Raw genomic sequence first — 13,769 nt, forward strand, 5'->3', positions numbered from 1 at the left:
ATTTTTTTCTTTTCCCTTTAATTTTATTTAATGTTTATTCTGCTTATCCCAAATTTATTATATGCCAAGCAAATGTTCTGCTCAAAGTAAATAATATTACTACTACTAATAATATATTTTTAAAGTAAATGGGCTGATATTTAGAGGGGCAAACACTCATTATTGTTAGGATTAGAATAGTAATTTTACATAAAAATATATAAAGAGAAAATTTGTAACTAATAAACAGAATGTCCTTTTTCAAGTTTTTTTTCAATGCAAAACTATTGAAAGAAAACAATAAAACTATATTTAAATAGCATTATGACCGACAATGAGATTGTCCATTCACTGAGCACTTAGCTGTGTACGTCAGCTTACAAGCTACGTCATTCATTTGAACGTCCAATCATCTGTCTGCGTTGCTCCTCTTTGCGGCAGCACGGTTCTACTTCCCCCATGAGTTGGCCCGGTCGGTCTGTCTGATCGTGACGTGTGTTACCTCAAATTGTACAGGTTACTAAATATGAAGTTATACGGTTTTGTTGCAGATAATATGCAGTGATACGAGGGAGAGAAATTAGCGCGCAAATCGAGTCGTGTCGGTGTTTCGGAAGAAGTAATAATGCCTCGCGCGGCTGGCAGAAGAGATGGTGGGGCTAACAGAAATGTGATGTGTGTCTTGTTTCCGCTCACCGCCGTGTTTTTGTTTTTGTCGGTCGGTGTTACTGCTATTCAAGAGGAGCAAAAATCTGTCCCGGAACAGCCCCCACAAGAGGTGAAAGGTTTTGCTTCATTGTCACTAATTAAGTGTTTTATCGTCATGTGTAGGAAGCGGTCTTTGACGCGCTTCTTCCTCGCGCCCCGGGCTAGCCGGGCTCGTGCTAACTGATACGTCTCGCTGAGTTCCGGGTGTAACGTTAGCAGAAGTGGACAAAGTTACACTTGAATTTTTTAATCGTGAAGAAATTGCTAGTTAAGGTGACAGTCATTTGGGTGTCACGACGAGAAGGTCGTCATGTCCCCGACAGTTTTGTTTACCTATTTAAACATTGTGGCCGAAGTGTTACAGCCAACAAGGGCAAACTTGAATACCTCATACTGACTTTTATTACAAACTGTGTGCATTTTCTTTGCAGAAAGTCTCCAGTGCCCAGCCACCGGGCCCAGTGGTTTCTGAAGATGTCGCCACCAAAGGGAACATGGGCTTCATTCATGCCTTTGCCGCCTCTTTATCTGTCATCATTGTCTCTGAGTTGGGAGACAAGACCTTTTTCATTGCTGCCATCATGGCCATGCGCTACAACCGCCTCACCGTGCTGGCCGGGGCTATGCTGGCCTTAGGATTCATGACTTGTCTTTCTGGTTTGTAAAACTTTGGATTTGGCCTTGACTGTGTTTTTTGGCATTACCCTTCGATCAGATCCTGAGAAATAACAAATACGTGTTGTTGTTTTTTTTTTTCCTTTCCCACATCATAGTACTGTTTGGCTATGCCACTACCATCATCCCAAGAATCTACACATACTATGTATCCACTGCTCTGTTTGCCATCTTCGGTATTCGCATGCTTAGAGAGGGGCTAAAAATGAGTCCAGATGAAGGTCAGGAGGAGCTGGAGGAGGTGCAGGCGGAGATCAAGAAGAAGGACGAAGAGGCAAGTTAACTTGATACTAAAGTATCTAGAAAGACACCATCATTTTTTAATGTCCAGTAGTACAACTCCAGTCCACATACATAATTTACATATTCAGCAATAGAAACCCCTCCTGAGTGGGTCCAGTTACTAACTGCTGACACCATTTTGCTTAGTAATTAGTGATTCGCAAATGGCTCATATTACTTAATCACCCAGAAGACCTAGTTACATTTTGCTGCTGCTGATGTGAGTTTTTGTTGTGTGGAAGTTCTGATCTTATCATCAGGCTATATGAGCATATGGGCACTTTAAAGTTGCCTGAGGCTGTCTTATTGAATGGCACCATTATGAACTGTAATCGAAGTGCTGTACTGTAGACTAAATTAAAAAAAAAAAAAGAACAGATAACTGATTGAACCTCTTAGCAATAGTGACAGTTTGTCATACAAAGTCAAGCTCAATTATATTCCCGTGCAGATGCATAGACAGCATCTGCACGGGAAGTTGTTGCCATTCTAAGGTGTACTTGTAGAGGACATAAATCTACATCCTCTTGATCAAAACAAATCCGTTATAAGGAAGATAGTTGGACCATCCACAGAGGACCTCATGACAAAATTTTGATCAAAGTATAGCACCCTTGTAAGTGAACCCTGCCTCTTGCAGGTACTGAGCTGTGAAAGTACTCTATTGGGTTGTCTTTCAAACCTTTTGCCCTGTTGTCTGTGCAGCTCCAGCGGACTAAGCTCACTAATGGGACTGCAGATGTGGAGGCTGGAACAGGGACTGCTGTTCCTCAGGGAAAGTGGCACAGCTTCATCTCACCCATCTTCATCCAATCCCTCACTCTCACTTTCCTCGCAGAGTGGGGGGACCGATCGCAGCTAACTACAATTATTCTAGCTGCCCGGGAGGTTTGTGACTTTCACTGTTAGACAGCTGCTGTTTAATGCTTTGTAATATATTTTACAATAAATAGAGGCCATACATTTTCACTTTGATTGGCTGTTTGTTTCTTTTAGTCGCTGCTGTATTAATACACTGGTAATATTTAAGAAAAGAATAAAAAAAAAAAAAAAGGCATATAAACTGTTTTTGTTTTTTTATTCTTAGGATCCATTTGGAGTCGCAGTGGGCGGCACCATTGGACACTGTCTGTGCACAGGACTGGCTGTGATAGGAGGGAGAATGATTGCCCAGAAGATATCGGTTAGAACAGGTAAGATGGCCTTTCATAATTTTTTTTTTTTTTTTTTTTTTTTCCATGAAGCATCTAGTTACATCAGGGTAATAACACTAACTTTTCAAGGTCTGGTAGCCTCCACTTAGATTATTGACAATGTAAAAGCAAACATTGTGTAATTTTTCTTTCTTTTCTTTAATTTAAAAAAAAGACAGGTAGGAGAAGTGGGTTCCTGTTCTCCTGGGAGAATTCCTCTGGAGGCAGCTCTGTTTACACACAATAATTATCAAAATATTTGTAGACAATCCTGTTAAGGTTTGATGGATTAGGTGGATCAGATTTAAAAACAAACAGAGAGAGAAAAAAGCGATCTACTATTAAACTAATTATTATTTTGCCCAAAAATGGTACACACACAATTTACAGCCCATATTTTACAATGATTGAAATGCATTTTTATTTTTAAAAAATCAAGTAGGTATTTGTAGAGTGCAGTCTAAAAATAAAAAGTAAAGTAAAAACTTTCAAAGTAGAGCTGTAATGACTCATTGAATAATTCAAATAACCAGACGATTTAAAAAAATCTTCGACACAAATTTTCTCCTTTGTTTAACACACGGCTGTGTGGCGCTCAGTCATCTCCATGTAAACATGAGCGTTTCACCACTAACACTTTCATTAGAAACTTATCTAGGAGCAGGCATGTGAATAAAATATGTCAGTATTAGGCCCATGTTTTTCAACAAGAGTGTAATAACACAACAGCAGCAGTGATGATTATGATGTTTAACATGGAGTCTGTCTACACGCACGGTGAAGAGCAAAGACGGGGAGCCGTTACTGAGATGGTGACCTCAGTTAGAGTGAAAGAAAACGTTTTTCTAGTGTCCAAAACAGCAGCGCTGTTCTTGTGGTCACCATTAAAACCTTTACTGGGAAAAAGCTAATGGGAGTCTTCATCAAACCATCCAGTCAACGAACTCCAACCTTTTGTTTTATACAGTGAAAATCTATAGTAAAGCTACAGAAGTTGCATTAAAATATCCAAATGAGCTGTTAACTTGGCCTGATAACATGTTTAAAATTAGGCAGCCGGCTGAAGCCTGACGAAAGCCGTCCCATTTTGTATCATAATGATACCTGAAACAAGCAGGAGGGAGTCTAAAGGAGGGCATGGGGTGTTTAGACCATATTTCAAGGCTTTCACAAATTTGTTTTTCAGATTTAAAGTGAAATTAAATATTCACTTTGCTACATGCTACATATGAATAAAACTGTTAATATTTAAAAAATATAAAGTTTGCTGACCTGTGGCTGTTAAGTCGGACACTGACTTATTATTAACATGTCATTATTAACATCTGCACCATCATAACGTCTTGTTTTCAGCAGCACGAAAATTTTGCATAATAGCACAGGACAAACTTCAGCCAACGCATAGTCCTTTAAAGGCTTACAGATACAACCCCATTCATTCACTAACACACTCAAACATGCAGACACAACCAGATGCAGACAAACACATACACATGAAACCTACCTCATCCAGAAGATAAAATATTACTAATTAAAGGGTTTAGGTGTTTTTTTGACAGATGCAGTATGCAGTTATATAAAATGGAAACCCACGAGCAGTATATTTTGAAAGAACTGTGGTGGGGGGTTTCCCCCTCTTTTGAATATTTATTATTGCTCATTAATAAGTTCTTATCTCATTGCTCAGTTAATCGATGGACTAATCAATAGAATACTCAATTACTAAATGAATCCTTATTTGCAGACCTATTTCAAAGTCACTTTTAGTTTGGATTATGCACCATTGACACTCCTATTTCTAAGACTTCAGTCTGCTGCCTCCACCTAATATGATTCATTAAAAATTTTCTTAACATGGTCGGTGAAGAAATTGGACTATTTGTCCTCCCCTAACTTCCCTCGCAGGAATGCTGAGACTCCTGGGAGTCCTTCCTAGTGATGCAATGCTGTAATCATTTGGTTTTGCCATCATGAAAATTACTGGTGAATTCACATTTGCTACAAAAACCTCAAGATGACCCGTGATGGGGCTTCACAGAAAGATTCAGTAGTTTGTTCATATAGCTATATCAGATTTAAAGAATCAAAAAAAAAAAATGAAACCAATTTAGTGTCAGATAAATCTGTGCCTTGTTTAATCTGAAAATCTTTGCTTAACTGACATTTGTTTTCTTGTTTTGTTTCTGTAGTTACAATCATTGGAGGAATAGTTTTTCTGGCATTTGCCTTGTCTGCCCTGTTCATCACACCAGAAACTGGACCTTAAATTGGAGGAAAGACTTTCAGGTTCACTCTGTAAATACTTGTAACATTTGATCAAGTTGCTGTAGATGCATTTTAGTTTCGACCCTCTAAGTCTAAAGGACTCAACAAAGAGTTGAAGTCCTGTCTTCCTTTCCTTGAACGTTTCTGTTCCTTTGTGATCTGTGAATCAGTTGGATTTCTCAGAGGTTAATTAACAACCTGTAGGTGGCATCCAAACCTCATGGGACATGTGTTTGTTGACTGCTTACAAGGTGTGTTTCATCTTCATCTCGTCTAATGAAGGAAAGACTGAATCACAGAGGCCTGATTAACAGGTGCGAGCTTAGAAAGGAGGGAGGACTTTGTCACACTCTTTAAAACTTGTATTCTTTTCACACGGTGTGTGAGAGAAAACTAGATTGTTGCCGATTGCTGCCCTATAACGTTCTACAGGTGGCTCAGAAACTGAAGCCAACTTTCCTCATAGTAACATCTCAGCAAGGCACTTAGTCCATTTAAAAAATCTTTTCCGTTTTTAATGTTTATTTTAAATGTTAAGGATGAGCCCCTTTGCTGTCAGGTGACTTTTGGCAGAATACGAGCCGCCAGTTTCCTCCCAAGTACAGCAGTTGAGGCTGGTGTTACTGTTGTTTCCACCATCTGTTATTAGCATTTTTTTTTTTTTTTTTTTTTAAACACACACCTTACAGAGGTGCATGTGAGAGTGCATTCAGATCCTGTCAGATTGGACCAGTGTGCAAATAGCACAGCTAACATCACACACTATCCAGATAGCTCCCCTGCGGTTACCACACAGATTATTTCCAACGGTGTGAACATGTCTCAAGAGTACTATTTACTGCTGCTACATGTCAGATGTGGGACAGCTGTAGAGCATATACCCGTCTGGTGTTCTGCAGATTGTCAAAGAGCTTGTTTACAACCAGAACCAGCTGCACATTTATAGCAACAGTTTCTGTGATCTGACTTACACTGAGTTTTGTTTTTTTTTTCTTCTTCTTGTAAACACAAGATTTTTTTCCCCTAGTTTCACATAAGAGCAGTCCTTTACAGAGACCTGAACCACTAGAATACCTCTACTTACCTGTATTTGAATGTCAGCATCCTGGGTTTATCTACAGTTCACGTGAACCTCTTCAGAAATGATAATCTTATTTACTCATAATGGTATCAGACGGTAACGGCGAACAAGACGTGGGATTAGGTTAAAGAAAAGGCCAGTAGTCACCCTGACAGGTTGAGTCTTCCTCTGCGATTAAAGCCATTTCCAGCATGAACCTCACAGTTACTGTGACAGATTGTAAAGAGGACTACATCAGGTACAAAAATTATTTATCCTACCCAAGACTTGCAGTAGAAGCCACTTCTCTTAGCTGTGTTGGATCTGCGGTGACACCTCGACCTAACTTAATTTAGACCTAAATTTCACCCTTTATTTTAAACGGTATGTATTTATTTAGCTTCCTTTTCTTTTTCCTTTCTAGGCATATGTATTGACAAAGGGTGGATGATATTACTGTACAAGCAATGGAAATATTTTTTTAAGTGAACAGGCTAAAGCTGTGTTGTCAATATTTGACAGGCTGTGAACTACTTCTGTTTGTCATACAGGTTCTTTGAAATGCCTATAAATCTTTAAAAAAATGATCAATAAAAAAGTTTCATGTGTTGTCTGATTTCTAAACCAACATTTAGTGCCGTGTTTGAGTTGAGTGGTGAGGAGGAATACAGAGAGTCAATTATAGGAACAGCACCAAAGATGATTCACACAGATTTATTTTTGAATCCAAGGGGAGCAAACGATTGACATATTTGCCTCATAAGGGTTATGTTGAGGTCCATGAATAATTTGGCTCAAGAAATTAATGCAAGTCACCTTAAAGTCACCTATTACACTTTTCATCATGTTACTGTCATCTATGTACTGATACAGTGACTAAAGCTCATTTTAGAGTATTTTTTCCACTTCGCTCTGTATATGGAAGTTTGTTTCAGACACTGCATGGGTGGAAAAATGACATCCATAAGTCAAACTTTGGGGTTTGGTTTGGTTTTGTTGATTCATTTAATATGCCATCAACCTGGCAGGGACTACAGATGAAAATTAGTCCATCTGGCTATTTACAAGATTAATTTTAGTGCTCATGTTAATTAATATGCATTGTCCCTTTGAAATAAACATACATATACCAACTTAATTATTTATGGATGGCAAAAAATATTTTGGTTTGTTTTTCAGTGGTTGAAACAAGTTTTCATGCCTTTATGTCGTCAGTGAGAATAAGTATTAATCATTCTTAACACGTCATATCTCACGCTGTTCAAACTTTGTTTGCTAAGGGCAGCAAATCAGAAAAGCAGAGGGATGAGCGCTACAATGAGTGGTTTCAGACAGTGGATGTACTGAGGGGCTGCACCAACATCCAGTATGAAATGTAAACAGATTATTTTGAACTTTTGAGTCATGCAAAGCTACAGTAATGTTAAAGAATTTACCAAAAAAAACAATGAAGCTGGAAATCAGCACAATAGGTCCTCTTTAAGTGTCTTTATAACACTGGAGTGCAATAAAATGCTAATGTGTACAATTTCTAAATGTTGGATATAATCAGTGATTAAAGTTGAGCTGAGGTGTTTAACCTAATAACAAACAGCAGGTGTCAGTAGTGGATGCTTAGTGCAACATTTCCCAGTTGTGCTTCATAGAAGAACAAACTGGAAGCCTTAGCATTCACTACAAACTCTTAAAGCTTATTAGAAAGAAAACTGGAATAGGTTCTATTATGTGGTTATAAAGTTGTAATAGATGCATTTATTGATGATTAAGAGATTAATTGCTCTGAATTGAGTTGTTTTAGAGTTAGATATTAGTTTTGCCAATTTGTAACTCAAATATTCTGCTTGAAGTAAATAATCCATGCATATATGTGTTTTTCAGCTTCACATAACAATGATTAAATATATTAATTCATATCTGCACATTTTTCTAGAACCACGTGATCAGACTTGCCTATAATGTAGTGAGAGAGGTTTATTAACAACTCAAAAAGACATGACTTAAAACTCTTTACAAAGGGTGTATTTTTATCTCAAATGTAACCAAAGATTTCAATTCATATTCAGATGTGTTACCAAAGTTAAATCAGAAGTTGGATCTTCTGGTCAAACCTGAATTACTGACGTCATTACAGGAGTTCAAAAGTCCTGCTCCCGTCATCAATCAGGGTGTGACCACATTGTGTGGGATGTAGTCATGAAAGATTTAATGTTGTTTTTTGCTGTTGAGCAAACTGCAGCAGTTAATTACTTGAGCCAAAAAAAAAAAAAAAAAAAAGCCACAAAAATATGAACTGAAAGCAGAGAGAGAGAGAGAACACCGAGTTTCTAGTGTGTACATCAGAACTACACAACACTGAACATAATTCACTGTGTTCTTTCATTTAGGGTTTGCGTCCTGAGGTTTCCCTGGACAACATTTCCCCCACTTGTTTTTGAGACTTGCCAGTGACCCACAGATAACTTTAAAAGCTAAAGTTGCCCTTATACATATATATAAATTGGTCGTTGTGGGGTTTTTAAAAAAATCACTATTGCTTAATTGGCAGGGAAAGACTCAGTATAAACACTGAAAAGAATATATATATATATATATATATATATATATATATATATATATATATATATATATATATATATATATATATATATATATATATATATACACACATACACACACACACACACATACACACTTTTAATTTGATTTTGATTCCAAGTCTTAACCAGCACTTTCTGGGGTCTTTGTGTGTATGTCACAGTTAGTTTAAATCCTTCAAATGTTTATCAAACCTCTATTATTGTCTTTTTTGCACATTAAAAGTTAGATTATATGATTTCTTATATATATATATATGATAGTTCCATAAAGTTTATACCAGACATAGAAAAATAATTAAGTTCTCTTATTTACTGTATTTCCTATCTTACAATGTGCAAAGCCTCCCACAGGCATACGCCTCCTCATGAAAAAAGAAGTCCCCACGTTAATGACACTCAATACATTCTTGTAGGCATGTGCTGCTTGCATGCAGCACAGGACGAGGTCCATTCTACAGAAATTCGTAACAGGAGATAGCTGTTGTCTTACTCACACTGATCTGTTGTAGTATGATCACTGATTTTAAAGGAGGAGGGAGAGAAATGCCATGTGGAAAATTAGGACTACGAGGTCCAATTATAATCCAATTTATGCAGCACAGAACCATCACAGTGGAGCAAGCAGGTATTGGAGATTCAATGAAAATGTAATTTGTGGGTTTTCAAAACAAGGAGGCAGTTTATACAACCGTTTTTTGTTTTTGTTTTTTCTTTTGCACTGACAGGAGGCTGGTGAGATAGCAAGCGACAATGTCTAATAGTTTAATGTCCCGGATTTGGATTTTATTATTTATTTAGAGTTGTCCTGAAGAAACAGATTTAATAATTAACTCAGAATGGTTCTGTCATCATTTGTGGGATCTGGGATCATAAAGGTGCATTCTGTATGTTCGCTTTCACTCTATTCTGTACTTGACAGTAATTTAGGGAACTTACTAAATCAGATACAGATAAATCTTGTAAAATTATTGTTCCGTTATCATTTTAAGTTTAAAAAAAAAAAGGTGATTTGTGAGATAAGGAAGATACTTTGAAGCATTGTTTCTCCAAGTCAAGACAAATATACAAATCTATATTCTTTATCTGGTCCCATACAGTAGCTGCCTTATCTGCAGTATGAAGGTTAATGAAAATGGTAGTTACAGGTGGCCAATGATAAACGATAAGTCACAGAAATAATTTAAGAAATCATTTAAAGAAAAAAGGCCAAATGTATTTGAAGTTTTGAATAATGAACTTTCAGACATTAACAGCTGAGTTAGACTGAAGAATCATAAGTGCCTAGAGGTATTATCGTGATAGAAACTGTAGCTGTTCCATGTGACAGTTGATTTTCCTCCCTGCCGAATCCAACCTGAGCAGCGTCAACCTTTAAGAAAAGCTGCTGCTTGTGCCAAATCATGATAGGCTCCTCTATCCTCGAGCAATAAACGGCAAATAAGAGTAGAGGCGCTTTTCATTGACACTCGATGCTTGCTTGGGTTTTCTATGCTGTACTGCACAAACTGGGAACAGTGGAATAAAATGTTCACTTTTCAGTGCTTTAAAGCACTCTATACAACTGACTCCGTCTTCTGAAAATGGCTGGATTCAAGGTGGCCTAGAACAAAACTGACTTTCTAAATAAACTTAAGCTATTGGGTAGGGTTTCCCCTTTGTGAACACTACACTCTAATACTGGGGAGATGATATAAGAGTGCATGGTTTTACAAGATATCTTGGAGAAGATGTCAAAGACTGACTTTGTGGCCATGTGTTGAGCTCAGCCCATCATTTCACACAGATGAAGAGGAGGTTGGACTGTCAGCTTCATACCATCTGGCAGTGCATTAGATCAGATGGTGAGGAGGCTTGCCTTGGCAAGCCTACTAAGCCAGAACACGTAGGGGTGAGTCTGCTGGGGATCCTGGTGATGGTCTCCGTCTACAGTAACACTGATCCCCTCAATGCCATCTTTAGCTCGGTGATACAAATTATGGTGAGTGTACTAAAAGTCTGGCTTACCCCAACTTTCCATTGTGACTGTAGAACTCCAAGGTTCTTTTTAGCTTTTGGCAAATATTTAATGGGTAATTAAAACGTCTTCCCAGTACTGCTGGATTTGGCCTAAGATTATATAAGTGTGTCCTGAAAAATCTTTTTTTTTTTAAACTTAAGGCAGCTTTAATCAGTGTTATTACAATGACAGTTGCTCACATGACTGCTTATATTTAAGTGCTTACAGTTCTGAACCTAAAGAGTATTACTGGCTTTGCATTGTCCTCACTCTGAATGTTTTACGATGCATAACTGCAGTTTAGAAAAATAAATATTACCTGCAAAGCATCAATCAGCAGACGATGTTAGCATCCAGCTGCTGAATATCATCAAGTGTTAAGGAACTGAAAAGCAATGGTTTGGTGGTACTAGTGCACGATCTAGAGCTGGGTTCACATGTTTTTCCACCGTTTACCAAAAAAAAAAAAAAAAAAAGCCCCATAAAATGGGACCCAAAGTGACATCAGTGTCTACAACAAGACACTGTCAGATACAGCCTCAATTTTCCTCCCACAGAAACAACACCTACTTCTACTGGTAACACTTCATGATATTAGATTCTCAAATCTGCCAAAATGTGTGCTGGTTCTCAAAAGGCACAATGGTAGAACTGGCTCCGCACCTTGTCTGCGGAAGAGAGATGCGAATGAAATGTAACTCATACATTTGTTTTCTGAATGTAAAAAGCCATAATATATCCATGTCACTGCCATCAAGGGGCCAAAATAAAGTTACTGCAGTTCTCACAAGACAATCTCAGACCACTTAGCACAGCTACAAATTTTATTTGCATATTTAAGGACTCTAAAGTAGTTCTCCGCAGAGCAAGTGGCTTCTCCCGATAATCCACAGAGCTCAGAGAAGGGTATGATGGAATAGGATGGGATCTTTGAATCGGGCTGACAGGATGACTGGTGTCTCCCAGAAAGTCCTAGAGCAGGGGTCCCCAATCCCAGTCCACGAGGGCCGGTGTCCCTGCAGGTTTTAGATCTCACCCTGGGTCAACACACCTGAATCACATGATTAGTTCATTACCAGGCCTCTGGAGAACTTCAAGACATGTTGAGGAGGTCATTTAGCCATTTAAATCAGCTGGGATGGATCAAGGACACATCTAAAACCTGCAGGGACACCGGCCCTCGTGGACTGGGATTGGGGACCCCTGTCCTAGAGGGTGGATGCTTTTGTTCTGAGTGCCCAGCTAAAACAGTTAGATGGCTTAAAACTAGATCATGTCTCTCACTAACATATTTAACGGGTCAGTATTTTATATTTACATACATCTAAAAGTATAAATGTTTACAGGTGAAATAAAGCATCCTTGGGTGCCAACACAGGAGATATGGATGGCTGTGAAATGGAGGGATCTCAACAAAAGTTCTAAAAAATTAAGAAATGATGATATGAAGGATAATGTTAGCTGATCTTACTGTTGCATACGTTTAGCTTAAAGTTGCCTACATTTTATTCATCAAATCGCACACCTTGATTTCAAGTCTTTAGTGCTTGAGCACATCTTTAAAAAAACTAAAGTATTTTTCTATCATTCTGTCGATAATTTTGTAAAGTTGTGTGAAAATAGGGGTCAAGGATTAAACAAACTGTGACACAACAAACAGCATCGGCACTGTCTGATGCAGACACACAAACAAACATCCCCTAGGAGAAAGGAAGTCTGTGAAAATATCAGCCACTAAGCATTTTTGAGGTCTTTTTTTCTGAGTATTAGAAAAAAAGCATATTCAAAGCTGCAAATAACAGACTATGCATTTCATTTCATGCATCATATAAAATATTAGTTATTCTTCAGTATATTTACAGTATATATTACACATGATATTCTGTACAGTCAAAGTTCAATCTACACCACATTCTTAAAAATATTTTCTGACCCATAATTAGTTTTACAAGAAAAACATACAAAACAAACAATTGGTTGTTTTGTAGGACGTCCTCGAAGTAAAGATCTCCACTGCACTGACGGGAGAACTGCGAAATAATCCTGTGAGGGTGACTAGAGCACACATGCGCGCCTGCACACACACACACACACACACACACACACACACACACACACCCAAACACAGACACACACGACACAAGGGGAGGCGTAAGGGGGAGTCTTTTGCAGGCCTTGTATGGCCCTGTTTTCTTGGAGGGAAGGCTTCATTCCACAGCCAAACCTGCTGCCACAGCAAGCCCCATCCCGGGTTCTCTGGTGTACTCTGGGCTCAGGAGTGAAGTGCAAACAGCACAAGATTCATGTGAGAGAAGCAGAGCAACAGAGTGTCCACTTCTCATCCTCTGAGGTTTCAGTGGTGCACTTTCAGCAGAACTGCACTTTACACTCCCATCAACGACACCTGAGTTTGGCTAACTGCACTTCTGATAGGCTTTGGCTAGTTACTGCGGCTGTGTCGCTGAGCGGTCAGACAAACTATCTGCTCTGTGAGGAGCCAGCTGCTGTTGCTGCTTTTGTTGTAACTGCTTCTGCTGTGTTTGATGCTGTTGCTGCTGCTGTTGGGCTGCTGCAGTGAAGGTACCCTGCTGCTGCAAAGGGAACGCTGCCTGCAGGATCAGCTGGGTGGACTGGTTTCCATGAAGGAGTCGAGGAGCCTTAAGTGAAAAAGTTACATTAGCTTAATCGGCACAGCCTAATGAGCCAAGATGTAACTTAAAGCTGCAGTAACTAGGGCTCTGCTGATTCACTGTAAAGCAAGAAAGGCAGTCAAATCAGTGTCTGTGTATTGGCTGAACAATACAGAGACACTGAGACATGAGTGTGCATGCTGCTTCCTTCATGCTCTATTCACGGTGGTCCCTTGGCTAAACCAGAGGATTTCTAACAATTTAAAAGTATCTGAAGCAGACCATTATTTAGAGACTACAGATTATTGAAATGTAAAAGACTACAACAAGCAAAAGATCTGGACTGCTATGTCTCACCATACTTAGCCTTATGATTGTAGTGCG

At 38.6% G+C, this 13,769-nt stretch overlaps 2 protein-coding genes across 4 annotated transcripts in view; one reads left to right on the top strand and one right to left on the bottom strand.

The window, feature by feature from the left end:
- The first annotated feature begins 426 nt into the window (after positions 1-426).
- Positions 427-8,446, top strand: tmem165 (transmembrane protein 165). Its single transcript, XM_063467039.1, has 6 exons — positions 427-757; positions 1,119-1,344; positions 1,461-1,636; positions 2,350-2,532; positions 2,732-2,837; positions 5,027-8,446. Exons 1-6 carry the CDS (start codon positions 605-607, stop codon positions 5,101-5,103), a joined length of 921 nt encoding a protein of 306 aa, XP_063323109.1. The 5' UTR covers positions 427-604; the 3' UTR covers positions 5,104-8,446.
- Positions 8,447-11,561: 3,115 nt separating this feature from the next.
- Positions 11,562-13,769, bottom strand: part of clocka (clock circadian regulator a) — a 32,304-nt gene continuing 30,096 nt past the window's right edge. For all 3 annotated transcript variants that reach the window (XM_063466000.1, XM_065469691.1, XM_065469690.1), the window contains exon 23: positions 11,562-13,412. In XM_063466000.1, the coding sequence (XP_063322070.1) occupies positions 13,200-13,412 (213 nt within the window). In that variant the 3' untranslated portion in view covers positions 11,562-13,199. The remainder of the gene's footprint in view (positions 13,413-13,769) is intronic.

Source organism: Pelmatolapia mariae, linkage group LG23, assembly GCF_036321145.2.
Source record: "Pelmatolapia mariae isolate MD_Pm_ZW linkage group LG23, Pm_UMD_F_2, whole genome shotgun sequence".
Classification (NCBI taxonomy): Eukaryota; Metazoa; Chordata; class Actinopteri; order Cichliformes; family Cichlidae; genus Pelmatolapia; species Pelmatolapia mariae.

Coding starts and splice junctions, on each gene's coding strand:
- tmem165 (XM_063467039.1), top strand. CDS start 605: ATGCCTCGCGCGGCTGGCAGAAGAGATGGTGGGGCTAACAGAAATGTG. Junction 1,345..1,460: donor ATTCATGACTTGTCTTTCTG/GTTTGTAAAACT, acceptor CCCACATCATAG/TACTGTTTGGCTATGCCACT. Junction 2,533..2,731: donor TTATTCTAGCTGCCCGGGAG/GTTTGTGACTTT, acceptor TTTTATTCTTAG/GATCCATTTGGAGTCGCAGT.